We start from the raw sequence: 20,641 nt of genomic DNA, 5'->3' as shown, positions 1-20,641 counted from the left end.
GATAGGTTGCTGATATTCGTTTACCAGGAAAGAGAGATGTTTTTTTTTTAAAGCATGTGCTTTTTGAAGGAGCACATTGTTACAAATGAGGGCCTCTGGCGTGGGATATGAGTCATCTAACGACTTGTTTCACTTGACGAACATCCATAAAACTGAACTGACGGCTTACAAATAAGCATACTCGACACCAGCCTTAAAACTACTCCGATGTTTCGCTTACTACCAACCTTATTTTTGCATGCTGCACGATTTCACAGAAAATTAAAAAGCGCCAATTAATTTTACTCGAGTAATCAATTTAATTAAATTCAATTTAAAGATAACTTTACTCGTTAAATATATTTTTATACATTTTATACATTTTTTCCTATTACGCGTATTTTTCTACCACACAAATTTCTATCAAAATACGTAAATAAACGCATAAATACCTATACTCTACTTATTATGGAATTTTCTGTCCTTCAAGTATCGAAACTTCTCATTTAAAACACAAATCTTGTACGTAGATTGCCTGTTTGTAAATTTCAAACACATTGAACACATATTTAAACGCGATCGGTTTATAAACACAAAGGCTCGTCAACGTTCGAAGCGAAGGTTGCCGAAATTACGCGTCCTAAAGGAAATCTCTCAGTCGTTCGCGTACCGTGCTAGGTACCAGCCGTTCTTAATACGCAAATAAGGTTTGTCGAAACGAACGAAGCCTATGTAAATTGCGTACGATTTTCTCACTACGCACACGATTCGTTTTCTAATATAAAATTGATTTCTGTTGCAGTTGTTGGGCGGTGCTTGCTTCAGCCACGGTCCGTACACGTTCTATAAAGCAGTTCGAATAGGAAACGGTCGTGTACTTCGTCTTGGAAGCTTCTTCCTCACGAAATTGTGGAGCGATGCAGATCTCGTCAGCATCGGGGAACTTCAGTTGCTGTGGATGGACAGCAGGGGACCGAATCAACCTCTGGCATCTTTACGGCTGTACTTTTTACCGGAGAACACCCCGGATGGCCGAAGGGACACGCACGGAGAGGTGAGTGATTTTCACCTTTTTATCCATGTACTTGTTTCTCTTTGTCGAGTCTCCAAATGAAATTATCACTCGACACGAATACTTCGATTTCGCAGTAGATTGGAAGTATCGGAGGCCATAGAAGAAATTGGTGATAAATCAGATATTTTTGTTTTTCATACGAGTTTTCGTATAAGTTTTCCATTAATATTCCTGTTCAATTGCATATGAATAATTATTGTTAGCCAATTAAGCGTTAGGAAAACTGTCTTTTTATTGATGACGCTAGTATTTTCACGAAACCTTATATATGGTTCGATCGAACAGATTGTTTCTCTTTAACTAATATGTTAGACGAAATTCTATTGTTTTAACCAGCGAATAAGATAAGGCCGGGAAATCAACAGAATCGTACTTAGTATATTTTTCCTCCGGTAATATTCGTTTGTTTCTATTTTATTCGATCGTACGTTGTTTTAACTACGGAAGGTAGAAAGTAACGTTTTCGAGCAATGAATCAGTCGAATTGCCTATTCAGTCGCTCTCGTTGTGAAAATAATGAATTAGAGAAGCAATCTTGGTTCACGGGCGATAGCAGCGCGTAAATAGTTATGCGCTGGAAAATAGAAAGTAATATTTAAACCGATAAATCAGCTGGGATTGCTACATTGTGACTTTATTGCGAAAGTAACGGAGAGATGTATAAGATACAGATAGTAAGATACGTAAGTATAATTCAAAGTAAAATGGTAAAATAGTAAATCTCACGGCAAAAATACGTAGAAAAGATAATCTCGTTTCGCGATAGAACCGAGCGAATTACTCGAGTGTAATCTTTTATTCGAGTTAATTGCCCCAGATAAGATAATAAGCAATCTTTTTCCTTTTAACTTTAAAATATAAAGTACAGCATTAATTGAACATACATATAATCAGGCTGAAACGACGTTTAAGAAGCAGAACGAAATATAATACAACGTTGAAATTTTTCGTACAAAGAAACAGTAAAGGAGGAGGACATTTTATATCCACGAGTCTAATAATAATCATAAAATACGTGAGACCGATTTCACGCGTTTTCACATCACAATAGGTCGATGTAATTTTATTTTAGGTCGATTAATTTCCAGATATTTCATTCTCCGGTGCCGTTTTTCAATTCGTGTGAAATATACGTAGAATACGAATTAAGATAAAGTATGTGTTTTCCAAAATTAAATGATCTCATAGAAACTGTTGAAATCGTTGAAACCAGAAGTCATCTATAACTTGCTCAGATGACGTTCTATATGAGTCATAAATCTTTTCGACCAGCGAACAATGCAATTTAATTGCCCTCTCTTCGAAGACATATAGTAATCACGGTTACGCCGCGATATATAGTGGTAGAATAACAACGATCGCGTTCCGATCGGAATGATTTAAAAGATCGTCGAACGATTAGGAGTGTCGTAATGCCAGAATTTTTCTGAATTCTCTGCCGGCTAATTTTAGCGATGCGATGCAACCTTGATCTAATTCATTGGTCGACCACGTTGCTCGAAACAATTCTATATTCCTGCGCTGAATGCGCAACAAAAAACCTCAACTCGAAACGTGATTCTTACGAAATCAGAATGTGCACATGTATTCCTGATCCTTTTTTTTTACTTTACATAATACTTCACACAGACGTGTTCTATGATACGTTAAAACGTCAACTCTGTAATTACCAAGGGGGTCTTGTTTTTTCCGTTTATCTTCCTTTGATAAACATTATTTTTCACACGCATTATATAAAAAGGAAAAAAACACTTGAAATCGGTTTCCACCGAATAAATAACGTACAAGTAACATCCTCTTATCTAAAGTTTATCCCGGTCGAAAAGTTGCAAAGCGAATAATTGTAATTTAGTTGGTAATCGCTGGCAAACACTCGAACGCGTCGTTCCACAACGAGGAAATGCTCTTTCGACGTCGTAAACCGGTTTACGTTCTGTTTTTTCCACGTTGCTCGAACATTTCATCGGCAAAAATCACTCGGAGCACGCTTTGGGTAAATCGCGTTTTTTTTCGCGTGACGACTGATCATTAACCTCTCATTAAATTCTATGGTACCGCAAAAATTTCTGTCTTTTTTCCTTTCGATCTTGTCTTTTTTTCTTTCTTTTCTCTTTCATTTTGACAAAATTAATTTAATATGGTGTACAAACGGTGTATTCGTTTTTGCGTTGGGTTCGTGTATCGTATGGGATTGCAGGCCATTTCTACCGGCCCAAAGCTATAGTTTAACTAAAATTAATCTGTCTTATAATAACGCGATTATCGCTGCCACGGTAGTGTTCAGGGCACATTCGTGTACTCGGAATCAAATTCACCTTGTATTATGCTAACGACATGCTAATGGCCCCTTCTTTAACGACCGTTTCCTTTTGTGAGTTCGCTTTTGATTCCTCGAGTTCTCCTTGTCGGCCGTAGCTTCCCATCTGGCGATATTAATTACGAAATATCGTATCCGCCAGGCGTTTTGTATGCCGAAACAAAAGTAAAAAGAAAAAAGAAAAGGGAGAAACGATAGAGAAGAGGAATATGCCTCAACTTCATCGTCAATAAACTTTCGCTTGTTTCCAATACTAAATTGCATTATGTCATTCCACGGCGGGTCAATAAATATTCAGAAGCTGCCATTGATCGATCATAACGTGAATCGACGCGTATATGTAACTCGGCGTAAAGTGATTAATAATTGCGAGTTTATATTTATTAATGTGAAACGACAATGCGCACGAGAAACGAAGAGAATCAATTGGGTCGAAGTGGGATAACAATAAAAAAAAAAAAAAAAAAAAAAAAAAACGAAGGAGAGAAAGAGAGAGAAGAAAAATATGAAACGAATTGGCGGAGTTGAAAAATTTATGGAATTCCGAGGCACGCTCGTGAAACGAAATATAGATTTATTTCCCCCTGCTAATAGAGGAACGCGAAAAACGGGTAATCGGTGTTATCGAATTTTGTTCGCCGGGAAAACGCAATGTGTACTCGATAATTTAATTGAGACTCGATAATTGTCTTGAACGAACAGTGCGTTCGTATACACGCATACTTTGGATTCACGCGTCGCATTTGCATAAATCTATTAAAATTCATAGCTTCCTAATCAAGTAATTCTCGACGCTTGTCATAATGAAAAAAAAAAAAAAAAGAAAGGAAGGATGTAGGAGGGGAAAACGTCGGAATGAAATCGTTTTTATCGTTGGAAAAATACGCGATAAAATCAGGAAGACTCGAGATGTGCGATAAAATTGCAACGTTGTAAGATACGCTCGTTGAAAAAGTCCAAAATGAGAACGTGATTGGCAACTGAATATGGTGGGATATTAGGAAAAAAAAAGAAGAAAAATAAATAGTTGCTGCGAGAGATGGATAGTGGAAGAGAGATTTACGAGCCTGGGCTTTGAAAGTATCGCGGTGTGGAATTTTTTGTTATTATAGAAGTATTACGCTTACATCGTTTACACAAGGAACGCTTAACGCAATTTTTTAGAAAAGGAAAGGAGAGAAAAAAAAAGAGGGAGGCAGTAGATGCAGATCTGTATGTTGTTCCTGCGGCTTTCATACTTGCCGGATTTTATTCAAAACCATATTTGCATTCTCATTATTTTTTTGCCCCTCCCTCGTTTGAGCTTCTCTGAAATTCCGCGGAGTTCCATACTTATAATTCATTTCCCGTCTTCTCTAAGCATTAAATTCGTTTCTTTTCTACGTTCTAAAGGTGCGAGTAATGTAATATAATATATCTAACGCCAGAACGTTAATTTAGAACGTACTGGATATCACATTGTGTTTTCATTAACGACTTTTGCCATTATTTCCCGTGATAAATCACGACATAAATTCAAATTTATGGATTGCGAGAGCGAAAATTTTAAAGAATACGCTGATCGATCTGGCTATTTTGCTAATAATTTGTTAAAGCTATATATTACCGATTTAAACGAATATATTTAGTAGAAATGACACGGGAATTACAGTCAAACGTCTAACGTTGAAATTTATTGCGCAAATGTAACACGATCGTTGCATAACATTATTATAACAGAAAATATAAATTATGCCTGAGTGGCGTTTATCGAGTAATTTATCTAACAGAAGTGTAACGAATCTAGTAAATATCATTATTATCGTTAAATGTTAACAAATAATAATTATACGAATTGTACCCTGTTGAATTCTGCTAAATCTCTGGCACAGTTTGCAAAATTTCAACAGAAGTAAAGCAGAGATATGCAAAAAAAAAGGTTAGATTTAAAGGATAGAAGAGGTTAATAGAGGCAAAAGCGTAAAGTACAGAGTGGCAGATGTAAAAATGCTGCGGAAGGGTCTACAGAACACAAGCAAAATCCCTCGTTGGATGGTTAGGGTGGATTTTGGGGTTGGCCTGTTCTACTATCGAGACATTGTCAATTAAGCGCAGCCCTTCGCTCGTCATTTTCACTGTTTACAGGCTGGTTAGCTTGAAAGCATCGTATACTACAGTCTAGAAATGGATTTTGTTTCTCTCGTGGCATGCAGAAATTTAATTTGAGATTTTTCTCAAATTCATCTTCAGTCGTCTGTCCGTCATTTTTATTTAGCAATTTTCAAAGGATGAATTTCCCGAATGAAATCTGCCCGGTAAATATAGAGAAATATAGTTGTTTAAAATAATGTAAAATAAAACAGAATATGGATAAATCGATGTATACGCGGTAAAATCGAATACATATTTCTCGATCGTAAATCTTTTCTCGCCAATTCGACTTTTAATTGGCGAACCGACGAAAAGAAACGTTAAAATATTTCTCGAGTGAAGTGGTTTATATCGAGCTCGTCGCGATATCTTAGAAAAATGGTTTTATCGATTTACGATTAAAACGATATATGGCGTGTACCGAAATACGGGTAGAAGAGAAGTAAGTAACGTTATTCGCTTTTGCTCTAACAACAAAGTTCCATTCGCATTTACTAATTGGCAGAGTCACGAACAGTCAAAACAGCATTTAGTTAGTCGAATTGTCGAGCTAATTAAATATGCACCGAGTACGGAATGTTGTGTGACTCGACGCAACTTCTTTCCATGGAATATAAATAATTCCATCGTATCAAACTTGCAACGAGGAATTCGCGATAAAAAAAAATATATAATTCCTCGAACATGGTTCTATAAACGAGCGTTATGAATTATTTAAATAACCTACTTGCACGGAAAATTGCTTTTTCAATAATACATTTTCTCCGTCGTAATCTTACTTATCGAAACGTCTAGTTTGTCTTATCAGTATGTATTACTTCTTAATGAACGTACTTTATATTCTACTTTTATTATCCTACTTTTCCAACTTTTAATTTTTATTTCAATCGTTATCGTTGATTTTACGATAAATATTACTTAGATTCTTCTGAAAGGCTCAAGCTTAATTATAATGCTGGGATATCGTTTTTTATCTTCCTTTTTTTATTTCTTTTTTTTTTTTATTTCTTTGCGTTTCCACGTATTTCCTCGTTTCTTTCTCGCTCGAAATCTTGAAACAAACATCAGTAGCGTTCTAGAAATCCACTCTCGGAACTTTTTATTTGTAATCTCAATTTTTGAATTTTTACGAATAACTATGTTGATTCTATTTGTTGGAAATATTATAGAAATTGTTTTTAGATCTAAAAGTACCGTTTATATACGTGTATGCACGATAATGGCGGGGACATAATGGGTACTTTGGTAAATGGAAAAACACATAGCGTTCGTTATTATTTTAAATCGATAAACGTCTGTGCACGCGAGAGCCACTGTTAAATCGCATCACCGTGCTCACAATCACGACCGTATTATTGCACACGGCATCGAGTAAGAACAACAAATTGGATGCAGCCTTGGAAATATTATTTTAAATGACTTTTGAAACCGGATAGCTGCAAACACTACGCTCCCGGTAAAATGACATTCTTTTACTTCAATTATTATTTTCATTCCAGCTAATACCAATTGGACGAAAATCAATTTGCTCTTGTGTTTAAAAAATTTAGTAGAGAGACAATCTTTGACCGTGGCTTACGCGGAAAAGTAATTTAACAATAGTTAAAGCTACAATAGAGTGGCAAAGCCTGAGTAAAAGCAGTTATGATTCTCTACTCTCCTCTCTTTTCTTTTTTTCTTTCTTTCCTTTTTTTTTTTTTTTTGCGAAGAGTAAAAAATTTCTGTGGTCAGAAAAAATTGTATTTTGTGTTTGTAAAAATATTTCGTCAGAGAAGAAACTACCACGAAAAATTGAAAATTTCCTTTCCTTGAAAAAAAAAAAAAAAAAAAAAACAATTTTGATTTGTAGTTTATTTATTGGTTATCCCGAAAGGTTAAAAATCTGAAGTAGAAAAAGAAATGCGAATAGGATAAAAGATGGAGTTATCGAATTGAACGAAATGTTGGAAAACGATGGAAACATTTCTGTATTATGTAGACTTTTTTAAAGCATTATGCCGTTACGCTGCAAATATGTAGAAATAAGTATCTCTGCGAGCTCGACAAGGTTACGTTCTAATACTGTCCGCAGAAATGACGTAATGAATAATGCATTCTCTGGTTTAAATGTTAGTTTTATGAAACGCAACACACGCACACGCCTGCACTGCAGATGAACGTTAATTCGTTCTCGATGGTGTTTGATGCACATTCCATGACAACCTGGGTGAATTCACCTAAATAAAAAAATCTCGTTCAATTACATTCAAAGGTTGGAAAAATATCATAAATATTTAGATTACTTTTTACGGCGTATATGTATGATCTTTTGAGCTTTGTTTTATTACGTTAGTCCGTTGTCTTTCAATTTCAATTGAGTGTTTCAAAGATCGATAAATCTTTCGCTTTAATTCTCGCTTCGATTGCGACTCTCCAACTTGGAGACCGATTGCTCTCAAACCATTGACGAACTTGATGTAATTGTTTCCACGTAATCGAAAACTTGCAAGATTTAAAAATAGATTCTATCGAATTAGAGAACCGTTACGACTGTTAGACTGCGGATTTTTACGAACACGATTAAACCAGTGAAACAGAGATTTCTACCGCTAAATGTTATAACGAGTAGTTATGCTTCTGATATTGTTCATATTTTAACATATTATCGAAGAACACACGAATAGAACATGACAAAAGCCTATCTTCTTTAATCTCTTTATTTCGAACAATCGAAAGTAACGATTAAAGGATAGCTTTGGTAATACGACACTGATTATTGAATTTTTAAACTGCACATTATGTTTTTTGCCCGTGGTCTTCAATTTTCCGTTGTGTAGATTTCTGAATAAATTTAAATTTCACGTAAATTAATACAAATCCGTGTTCTAGTAACTGGATACGTATAAAATTTCATTTAATTCTCAATTTGATGCGTCTACGGCAGGATAACGGAAATAAAAATTCACGAAGCTTGGATTTTGATTTCGAAACAGTTGGAAAGACAATTGAGAGAATTGATGAAGAAGCGAGTAGCCAGCCCATGACCCATGACCCTATCTTAGTAAATTAGAAGCAGAAACACCCTGCAGCTGTTGATGGATAAACATTGCTGTTCTATAGTCAAGATAAATCGAACCTTTTAATTCGCTCGTGTTCATCGATCATGTCAATTATACGTGACACAGTCGGTTCGCGATAAATCGTTGGCATAATATTTTCACACTTTCCGGCTTCGTACTGGGATTAGTCGATTGTAATAGTTCTGCGTACAATGACTCACAGAAAGTATGCGAAACGTGTACGCTTACGGTAGAAAACTTTTGTGTACATATATTACGTGTTTTGTATAAAACATTTTGAAATTTTATCAGCACTGCGTTGCGCGTATGTTTGTACAAGTGTTGGAGTACCATGGCGAATCCATGTAAGTACAGTCACAACTAATTAGAAAAAATGTTGACGATTATTTTTCAAAGAAAAGCGAAAAAGGGAAAAAATGAAAGATGAAAGCAGATACTTTCCGCTTTTCGACTTTGTTCCGGCTGTTTTCTCTCTTTCTGATTCTTCAAAGTCCCCGTGATGACCCTTGAAAAGAATCAAAGAGCGCGAAGAGACAGCGAGGAATGGACTGTGTAGAAAACGATGTGTCACTATAAACGACCAGAAAACGCGTTACCGAAGAGATTTGGCGAGATTTCGCGCCCTTTCATCTCCTTCTCGCCTTCTCGCTGCAGATTTCATTTCATCCATCCAGCTTTGATTTCATTTTATTTTCTTACGGCAACTTCGAAACGAAAACGGCAATTACGGGTAATTTCTTGACTTGTTCGCGTCTCTAAACGTCGTTGAAAATAAGATTGAAAATAGGATGCGGAGAAAGGGCGCAAAATGTAGGATAAATATATCTGAAAGATGGCTCTCTCTTCTTTCGTGCAGACTCGTGTCTTCACGTTTCTCGTTGATTTCGCCTCAATTTCCACGCTCTTCGCTGACGCCATTGTAAATTCGGCTTAATGAAGAAATTCTCATTCGTGCAACGTCGTTACAAGCTTTGCCGGCCGAATAAAAAGTATGCTGATTCGGAAGGAATAAACAACGCCGATAATTTGATATCTTAAGAGGCTGATTATTTTGACAAATGTATTAAAAAGTTTTCTTCGTTTTGTGTTTGCAATCCGACGCTTTTCTTTAAAAACCGTTTCTTTTTTTCTCGTTCGTTCGATACGTTGAAGATTTCGTTATCCACGGGAAACGTTTGAACTCTCAGAGAATTTCCATGAGAACTTCGAAGATCCTCTCTGTTTTTACGAAAAAATTCTTTTACCATTTTCTTTTCTTTTACCACCTTTTTTCGTCCCTTTTTTTTTTTTATGCGAAGTAATTTAAGAGGATATGAACTTTTCTACCTCCGTTTCAAAGGTTGCTTTTATTTTTCTTCTTTTTTCCCCTTCCTTCGTCCGGCTGTAGAACTTTTCATGAAGTTTTTCCAGTGTAATTCTAGATAAATACGCGCATTAATTTTTAGTAGCGTTGTTGAATTTCTATTTTCGCGAAATTTTATTCTACTTCGTCTCTTTAATTTAATTACTGCATTCGATGTTGGAATGCGTGATATAATGAGGAAAATAAATGTAAATATTATTTCGCCGATGAAATTGCGACGTGTACGGAACGGAGGCCACGAGTTCAAAAACCAGTTCCCCTGAAGCCTAATTAATAAATGTAGCTTTCGCGTTATTAGTTTTTGTTGTAACAAGCCCTTGTTCGGATATGATATCCGTACACAGGCGAAAATGATGATATTAATATGGAGATAAACTAGAGCGCGGAATAATTTCTGAAATAACTCGACCGGAGTTGAAAAATTTTCTCTGTTGGCTCGTAGGGGAAAGAAAAGAGAAATAGCGGTCTGGCGCGGGCATTTAATTCACAAAATGTCGCCCTCCCGTTTTATTTTCGATTTCATTGTTGCGTCGATATCGAGTCGCACCGATTGATGCACAATATTTACGAATCGAAACCCTTGCTGATCGAGGGATGAATTTTTGAGCGAATGAAGAGAGAAACAGTGGAGGTTACAAAACGAAGGGAGAAAAATATATACAAGTCGTCGTGGTATTGTTGAGCAGCATAAATACAGACGGCAAAGAGAATAACAAGAGCGAACAAAGTGTTGTTTTGCATGCATTCCATCGCGATCGAACATAGACGCTGCGAATATTTCATTGCACTCCGTCGGAAAATACTTTACGCTCGTTTATTTCCTCCCCGCGAGAAAAAGTTTGTTCCGGGAGCGATGAAATTTATTTGCACTCGTTTCTTCGTGGCTTAATATTTCCTTCTTCTTTTTTTTTCTCTCCTTCTTTTCAACTTTTCCTTTTTTTTTCTCGTTTTATCTTTCCCCTCGTTTCTGTTTTACGCGTGTGTACTCAGCGAGAGAGAACCTTGACGTCCTATTTCCGTGTCGCTCCAAGTGTTTTTCGGACAATTCGATTTTATAATTTCGAGAACGCCTAGAAAAAAGATTAATCAGTCTCAAGGAGCCTACGGCGAAATTCGAGCGAATACGAGTCTCTCTGTCGAGAAACTTGGAGTTGGTTCTTCGAACGATCGCCCGGGAAATTGCATACTTTGGGAGATATCATTCTTTTTAAATAGAAGATAGAAACGTCTAAATTGACCCAGATTGACTTAATCGTAACCAACGAGAAATCGTAAATAGTTTAGTCACTGTAGAGGATCGTTTGTATTTTCCAAATAAACCTATCGATCGACATTTCGATTAAAAAATATGAATTTTTGAAATTCTCGAACAAATAACCACGACACCGTGATCTCCTGCTATTATCGTCGATCTAATTGATAGACTGAGAAACGAGAACGAGTCCATTTCATTTCACGAGGCTATTGTTTATGAATCGAGAGATTATCAACGAGCGATAGCCTGTATAAAGCACATATGTACATACATACTTGCCGCTCTACTTATCGTTATTTAATTATCGAAACAACTTTCTATCCATTACTTGGTAAAAATTAGGTTTCCTAGAATTTCCTCAGTTTCTTGCACGGATCAAATAGATTTCTCACATGCGATTATCACGTTCCTTCCATTCGTTATTATAATTTATCGTATCCTCAGCTTCGTTCTGTTCTATCGAATCCATAGAGTTACACGAACCTGACGTGATGCACACACTTCATTTGATACTCGCGGGGAGTCCACGCTGGCCTGCATAATTTATTAGAAAATTGCGAACGAGTTTCCTCGTCTCCTCTCTATTCATCTATCCGTCTTTCTCTGTTCTTCTTATAGACGTCTTCACGCGCACGCATGCAGTCTCCACGTTAGAATAATTCAATGTTCTAAATAAAACTCGTGGAATTCGCGTGCACGCGGTTGTTGTTAGGCCAGTGTTGAGGACGATGGGGAATCCGCGATCGGGTGAACGTACCCTTAAGCCCTGCACATACAACGCGATTAACCCGTCTGCATCGTTTTCTTCCATTAGACGCTGATCCTAAATCGTACGAATCGTTTTTTTTATCGCTCCATATTCGAATGTTGTCACTTCTCGCACCTTTTATTCTTCGCGTTACATCGTTCAACTTTTTCCCCGAGATCTTGACAAACGTATCAAGGATGCAACTGTTCAAGAAGTTGCAGCATAATCGCAACACTCGGAAATATCGATTCTTTTTGCTCTGTTCGCGTGATGCGTCCACGATTGGCGAAAAGAATACCAAAATAGCTTCTTGAAGGGCTTTAAGTTTAATTAGAAGCTTTAGAATAGTGGAGTTTACGACGACGAATCGATTGGCAGACACCGCAGCGCCGCTTTTAGTCAAACATTTTGAGAATAAATCGCTCGGTCTGACGCTCAAAATTGTTGCTGATGTAGTTTGAGCACCTCCCGTTGGAATTGTTATCGAATTTCAAGAGGAATGCCTTGAAAGCGACGGAAGCTGAATCGGGAACTTTGAGAAAAATTTCGCGAATCCCGGGAACGATATAATTCTGTAGAGAAATGAAGAGCGAAGAGCTGTTCGTTCGAGGGTCTGATCGATTTAAGAAACTGCCGTAGCTTGTATTACAAATAGAAAACAGAGCCGAGGAGAACAAAATCTTCTTTAATGCTCCGAATGGTCTGCTTTGAAATCTCCTTTAATTTAACAAGGAAGAACGGAAAACACAGTTGCTGTACACGTATTACATTTTTAACAATCCCATTACATTTTGAATGCAAATATTACTTTGCAGAGAAACATTCAAGATGGAAATATATGGAATTAACGTTTACCGCGCAGCGAAAAGAGAATAAGAACGGAGGAAGGAAATTTCATTTAAGTAGCGTTGTAGCCGTGACATAAAACCTCTACTATATTCTTGAAAAATATTTTTTTACAAAATTTCATTATAATGGAAATACACTAGCCCGCGAAAGTATTTCAATATTTGTAGAAATCTCTTACGTGTGCGTGTATTATATATAAAAATTTTCTATGGTAAGCGTTCAAATACTTTTGCCGCCCCGTGTATCTGTTTCCACAACGTGGAGCATCATTGTGGAAAGAGAAAAGGAAAAATCGTTTTCTTTTATTAAAACGTAACATTATATTGGAAAACCCGTGGTCGTAGAATATCGTCAAAGTTTTCGATACGAATAACAGAACTGACGTAAATGCACGAATATAATTATTCGTTGCATTTAAATACAGATTGATTTATTTTCATACATGGCGCGTGTCGGAGATAAATTATTTGCGAAAAGCAACGGGAAATTGATATACACGAGGCGTACAACATGGCGGATATCTAATATCACTTTGTATGTTCGAAGTCGGAGATTGCACGTGTACGCACAAAAATCAATGCAGTGTTTGTAAAGGCTCTTATTCAGAAGCGTGACTTACATAATACATCAGTACAGTGCGCTGGCAATGCTTCGTACAGATATAACTCATAAAATCGTACAAACTGGCAGAATCGATTTGTTTACGTTGATTCATTTCTTACCGTACTAGATAAATCTTTTTTCTTTCCTATTTCTTTTTTTTTACGCGCGTATGTCGGTTTTTTATTTGTCGCGCTAATTCTTTCGCGCGAAGATCGCAGCAGGAAAACATAGTAACAAGTACGTTTTGTTCATATTCCGAATCAATTCGTCTGTGAAACATTTGGAAAATTTGAAAAAGAATGAGAAAAAACAAACACGCGTTTAGCTGCCATACTAAATATAAAAACATAGTCTGAATCTTTAAAAAAACTATCTGTGTGTTGGCTACGAAAATTATTATACCAATGTATTTCTTATAACGTTTTCATACTGTTTAATTAAGTTCGTTATCTAGCGGTACTTTCGTACGACTATAAACATCTGATACTACGAAAATGAAATGTATAGAATCCCTGTAAAAAGATGTTTCGTTCGAAAGTAAAGATATACACGTGTCAATACTTTTCTCAGCTACCGTAAAACATAGAAAACGTGAATTATTTATCGCATTGTTCTCCTTCATATATTTTCCTCGGTCCAAAGGTTATTCATATTGAATTTAATTATCATTCGATTCGCATAATGCTAAGTTATACAAAATACGCGATCGAACCGTAAATTGAAGTAATTAGCAAAATATTTAATTAAATTGTTAGCCTGGCCATTAAACGGAGGAATTCATTAAACGGTCGTATCGTGTTTTATTTGCAACTGTAATACATGAACCGTGTGTATTAATTAAATTTGATTTGGCCCGTCCGCTGTTACAACTGCATGACATGATCTACCGTTGTGCACGCTATCTTGTAAACTATGACGTAATCGATAACAGAGTCGAGCGAGGGGAAAAAAGAAATTATGATTCAGTTCGTGTAACGCGCGCGGGTTTACCGAATCCGGTATTTCAAGAATAGAAGTCCCCACTTTCTCTCTCTCTCTCTCTCTCTCTGCCTCTCTTTCTCACTGTACTCAATCAACAACCGATTTTCCGTAAAATTTTCAACTCGATTTCACGGCGAACAAGTACATCGCAATCACGCGTTCCGTGAAATGAATGTTCACAGTCGACTGGTATTAAATTCATCTACGTATAAACGTTCTTCGTATGAATCAAGAAAATAAAGTTGTTTTTTTCTTTTTGACGTCCGTTTAATATTAATCGAGCGGCTAAAAGACGTTTTTATGACAAATATATATACAGGTGTCTGATGTAGCTACTTTCAAATGAAAGAATTATTGAGAAAGTGTACAGTGTCCGAAATTTACATAAAGCCACTATACACGTTTTTTTTTTTTGGTAAAATCATGTAGTTATTCCATTCTGATAACAAGTTTGTGTATAATACCATTTTGGAAAAACTAGGACAGAAACGTACATGTAACAATGATTTTTTAATATCATCCACGGAAAGAATAGAAGAAAGTAATTTTATTTATCAACACGACAACGTTCCGGTTCATACATCGAAACACATGAAACAGTGGCTGCGCCAAAAAATATCAATGTTTTGACATGGCCAGCATGTTTACTAGAATCGAAACTCATAAGAAAATCTTTGGAGAATAATTGCAAGAGAAGTTTGTATCAATTGCAGACAGTATAATTCCATTAGTGGAATTTATCAAACGCTGTAAACGAAGCGTGCACGTCTATCGATAAAAAGATGGTACAAAATTTAATTTCGTTGAAAAGATGACAATTATACGTTGATATGAAAACAGCGAAGAAATTATCGTTAATTCTAATTTTACAGTTGAAATTTACTCGTTTAAAGCGTACGTGAATTCGTAGAAATTCATTTCGTTTTCTCTTAAATTATATTTCTACTTTTTTTAAAAATAATCTTCTGTTGTTGGAATCGAAGTGTATGTTTGTTCTTTGATTTTTTAATTTTAATTTTACAATTTAACTTCATTCGTTTAAAGCGCGCGTCGATTCATAGAAATTCTTCATTTCGTTTTCTCTTAAATTATATTTCTACGTTTTTTTAAATAATCTTCTGTTGTTGGAATCGAAGTGTATGTCTGTTCTTTGATTTTTTAATTTTAATTTTACAATTTAACTTCATTCTTTTAAAGCGCGCGTCGATTCATAGAAATTCTTCATTTCGTTTTCTCTTAAATTATATTTCTACGTTTTTTAAAATAATCTTCTGTTGTTGGAATCGAAGTGTATGTCTGTTCTTTGATTTTTTAATTTTAATTTTACAATTTAACTTCATTCTTTTAAAGCGCGCGTCGATTCATAGAAATTCTTCATTTCGTTTTCTCTTAAATTATATTTCTACGTTTTTTAAAATAATCTTCTGTTGTTAGAATCGAAGTGTATATCTGTTCTCTAATTTTTCCGAAATGGTATCATGCACAAACTTGTCGTTAGAATGGAATAATCAATTAGAATAAACGTGTCTGTCGTACTTTACATATCTCTCTTTTTTTTTTTTTTGCTTTGACACTCGTAAAAGCATTGTTTCGTTGAATAAAGATATAGTATCGACGTAAATCCATTAACACTTGAAATTGACTCGATTTCATGTTGGATCCACTTTAATGCGAAAACGATAGAATGGCGTCGGTATCATCAATCAATAGGGAAGTATCGATCTTGAGTTTTGACATCGGTTTCATCCCAGGGACGATCCAAAATTTCTATGTACAGGGTGACACCGTTGTTATGATAGGTAGCGTTTACCTGTATATTCTAGATGCAGTTAATTAATTAGACGTAACGCGCGTTCAATGAACGAAAGCACCTCGTGCCAAGTAAATTCGCCAGATTGTCCAAATAAAACGTAAATTCTGTCCCTCAATCGGCATCTAGCTCCGTGCATTACGCGTTCCACCAGATTTATGTGAATTTAGTTCGGCATGTAGTACTCACTATGGATATATTAGAACACTGTCACGTAGAAATGGAATCGAGTCGAGAACTGTTTGTGAACTGCAACTGACCCGAACGCTTGATTCACTCGCTCAAATACAGACGGAAGTGGGACGAGTGTAATTCTCTGATTGATTATTGTTGCCTCTACTTTCGCCTGAAAATACACCTTTTCCAATAGGCACGTGTTTTTCCGTATTTTGCCCGATATAAAGGCAAATCGAATCGGACTGTCAGTTTTTTTTTCTTTTTTTTTTTTTAGGAAAATTATCTCTACACTCGTTTTCTGTTGTAACTCATCAGCAATATTTTCTCCCGATCATTTTCGTTATGTTCGACTTAATCTTAGAGTATCGTTCATTTAAAAAACGTTTTTGTCCTGATAAAAGTATCGATCTTTTAAGGAACTAATGTTCATTCGTAACGTACAATTCGATAAAAAGAATTCAGATAATTTATAATAATTCAATTCGATGAAATTGTATTTTTCTGAAATAAATATTTCCTTGCAATCTATTAATTCGCCAACAATGAACTTCCTCTACGATCTGGATTTTCTACTGATTAGAGGAACAGTCGACGAAAGGTTCTCCGAGGCTTGTAACATTTCCAACATAACACGTATGGACGCCATTCGAGTCAGGTTTATTCCCATCTCTAGTAGTACGGTGTTGGTACGTTGTTGGTGCAGCGTGGTTCGCATGGTTGCCGGGGATCTCGGGGTTAGGGAGGAATCGAGAACGACGGGGGTGGACCAAGGGGGTGCCAAATGGAAGCTATAGCAGAGTATAGAGCTACTCTGTATGGGTAAGTGGAGAGAGCCAGTGTTATTGGTTTTTGTTGCGCATGCCTACTGCCGGCGCCAATCTGGCGAATTATTAGCCAAGTTTAACTGGCCAGAGGTGAGATAGATTATGACAGGAGTTGGTAATTTAATGGCCTCACACCACTCTTGCGTATTAATCGATTAATATTTTTCTTTTAACCTAGTCAGAATTATCGATTCGAAAAAATCAGTTCAATCGTTTCATGCTCGAGCTGATTCATTCGATATCAATCGTTGAAATTTATCGGTTAATAATTGATCATCGTGATTACGCTGCTCGTTGATAACGAATACGAATAGACTGCAGGAATTTTATTGCGAGATCAAATCGTCAACGACCTCTATTATTTTACATAAGATACGTTTAAATCGTTTGCACTTTTCCTCTTAGCGTGTCGAAGATGTTTACGAAAATTCATATCTTTATGCATAGGAGTAAAATATAAGACACGTGCCCTTCGAGCATTTTTATAATCAAATTCAAATTTTCTCGCTCGTTTGTCTTACTGAATTTAGTTAGATTCTTTTCTATTTTTTTTTCTTTTATTGTTCCCCTCGTTATAAGATAAAGGATAGAAATTGGCGAAGTAATCGATCACGATGACCATCGATTCCCCCCCCCCCGCCTTACATATCGTTTTATTGTCAGGTTACCGGGAAACCCACTCGATGGCATAAAATGAATTTTCATGGGCAATCAAAGGGAACGACTCGAGGGTTCGTAGAAACCAAGTTGGAAAATTTATGAACAGAGCCAAAGATTCCAACTCTCTTATTTAGACCTATACATGTCCTATCGAAAAGGAAGAAAAAGTGTGTCTTCTAACAGTCGCGGTAAAAAGATAGCCCGTTCATGTCTCTTATCGTACACGGCGTTTCATTTTTTCTTTCGATTCGTGCCACCCCACTCGAGATCCTGAAAAGCCAATTTCACCGATAAGCGAGCAGCTGCAACTCCCCGCATGGCGATCGCGTTTAAACGAAATTAGTCCGCGCGCGCGGTGTGCATAAGGTTGTAAACGCTATCAAAAAACGAGCTAGTGTCCGAGGGATGGACGAAAGTGAAAGTTTCGAATAGAAATTCCGTAAAAATTGTCCGCAATTTCAGGGAAAATTCGATTGAAATTACAGAGTTCGAACGACCTAATAGAATACCGATTTTCTATCGCTAGGAATCACAGTTTGATATTTGTTCCACCTCTGTAAAAGATAACCTAAAGAATTTTAATCGAACGTCGTAACCGGTAGAAATTTCCAAACAAACCTACCTTTTCTAAAAATCACCAAATCCGATTTACCATTCATCCATAATACTGTCAACAGAGTTGCTAATAATAATCGTAATGATCGACATGAATGACAGTGCACAATTTATTAAAAAAAAAGTGAGGAAACAAAAAAAGAAGAAGAAACAAACGGACTGTATCCAATGGAAATTAGCAGAGGAATCGGCGATAGTATCGACGATGATAATGACGTGAAAGTTATCGGTCCTTGGAGCGACATTAACCTTTAAATTGCTACAGGTAGTAGCCGAGACATGTGTATAGCTGGTCGAATGAACTCGACAGGTTCAAAAGCGTTTGTATTTGCGTTCATACATTTTCGTGGGCAACGGTATGTGTCCGGCCGATAGCCACGGCAGATGCTTAAGGCGCGTTCACACGGCCGCGATCGATGTGTGCGTATTTACCTGCTCACTATCACCGCCATATTGCGGATACGTTCGTGTGGGATTTGTGGGTTGGACAGTGGCGGCGACGCTTTCGTTCTTGGTTTACTTAGGCGAATACAGAGTGCCCTTATGAACGCTACAATGCCAACCGAGTAAAAAGGGGTTACTTTGGTCAAGTTTCTTTTTTATCTCCTTCGTCCCATTCATGCCCGCCTCGAATCGGTTTTCCCCGGCCCCCTTTTTGTCGCTCGTCACGTGCAATTTCTGCGATTCATGCCACCCTCTTGTTATCGATCAATTAATATACGAAGATCACACAGGCAAAATACGATAAGTCTATCTTTGTTTATTTTCCCACTTTTATGTCATTTAGCTCATTTAGAAAATAGTTGAAGAAAGGAAACATTCTGATAGATTCGAAGACGTAAACTAAACCTTTTGAAAATACGTGGCAGATAAATACTCGATGTTTCGTAAAAATCGAACGATGTGTAATCGTTTGTCATTATATTTAATTGTAGAATCGGATGCGAAAATAATTTTTACACGAAATCGGTTGACAACATATTGAATTTTAAAATCACAGTCCCTCGTAAAAGACGGGAAATTCAACTCTCGTCGTGTTTTTTTACCTTTTTGCCCCTTTCATATTGATCAAAAATCTGTCTCCTCTTTTCGTCTCTTCTCTTTTTTTCCCCTCTCCTTTTTAATAAAATTTTTTCGGAAATAAAATTATGAGTGATTAATCATATAAAATCGTAGAAAATGGTAATAAAATTTGGTCGGTGAGAGAGAGAGCTTAAATGAAAGTCAGGAGAGAATGGCGTAAAAGGTCGACTTCCCCGGGATGGAATACACAGATAATTCTTCTTGAAATATTTCCCTTTGGTAAAACGATTTTATATTATGTCAAGTCGCCTATTCAGCTCGTTGGCCAATGCCGAGTAGTTACAGCCATCTTTCTTCAAGGTCCTCTTCCTTTATGGCCTCGTCCACGTTCATTCGCGTTGCTTTTACATCGCTGCTGCGCGGTAATTGAATATTTGACGAGCAGGAAAAGTATCTGACACGATGGAATCGGTGTTAAAAGAGGTCTGACCCGGCGACGTTCGATCTACTGGCAAACAAAACCGAACATCGTGCCGGCTCTGTGTGTGCCAATAATTATTATACTAATTTCATTAGCACCCGTTGCTTGTTTAAAATTTCAATTTATAGTCCACACGGCTGCCGGCCGATCGATGCAGCATTAAATTACTTCTACTTCGGTCCGGGATAAAATTTCAAATTCGTACACGTTCAATGGCTGTTCAAAGAAGCAAAAATACACGTGCGTAGACTACGGCAGGGACACACGATACACGTTCGTCAATTGTCTGATAATGTGATCAATGAAACGTATTTTATAACTTTTAGGTTATTATAACATGACATAGTAGAGGATGAATAGAACTTGTTAAAAATAGCTTTTAACTTGACAAAATTTCGTCGTAAGCGATATTCTTAAAACGTTGTTCAAATTCAAAGCCAGATAATTGAATTTAAAAGTTGCTTTCCCGTGACAAATAAAAATGCGATTTATCGTATTTTTCTGCCGTAGTCTTTATATAAAGAGAGAAATGAAATAGGAAAGAAGGGAGAAAGTAAAAAGAAATAAAACGCTATAAAAATTGCGTTATTTGAAATTCCCCGTGTTTTTTTTTTTTTTTTTTTCGAACTTCCAGAGGTTCACGGAATTTTACGAAATCATCTCTGCTTTATTATTATTGTCCCCTTTTCCTT

At 36.5% G+C, this 20,641-nt stretch overlaps 1 protein-coding gene across 2 annotated transcripts in view; it reads left to right on the top strand.

Moving 5' to 3' along the window:
• The window catches only part of LOC138187786 (homeobox protein 13), a 173,435-nt gene that overhangs the window by 45,168 nt on the left and 107,626 nt on the right, over positions 1–20,641 (top strand). The window contains exons 1-2 of one of the 2 annotated variants that reach the window (XM_069128922.1): positions 571–686; positions 782–1,033. In XM_069128922.1, the coding sequence (XP_068985023.1) occupies positions 938–1,033 (96 nt within the window). In that variant the 5' untranslated portion in view covers positions 571–686; positions 782–937. Of the gene's footprint in view, positions 1–570; positions 687–781; positions 1,034–20,641 lie in introns of those variants that run through there. The other variant, XM_069128921.1, reaches the window with a different exon arrangement.

This window comes from Bombus flavifrons, chromosome 15 (genome assembly GCF_040668555.2).
Source record: "Bombus flavifrons isolate JBK064 chromosome 15, iyBomFlav1_principal, whole genome shotgun sequence".
Taxonomy (NCBI): domain Eukaryota; kingdom Metazoa; phylum Arthropoda; class Insecta; order Hymenoptera; family Apidae; genus Bombus; species Bombus flavifrons.
This window is presented reverse-complemented; position numbering and strand designations above follow the sequence as displayed.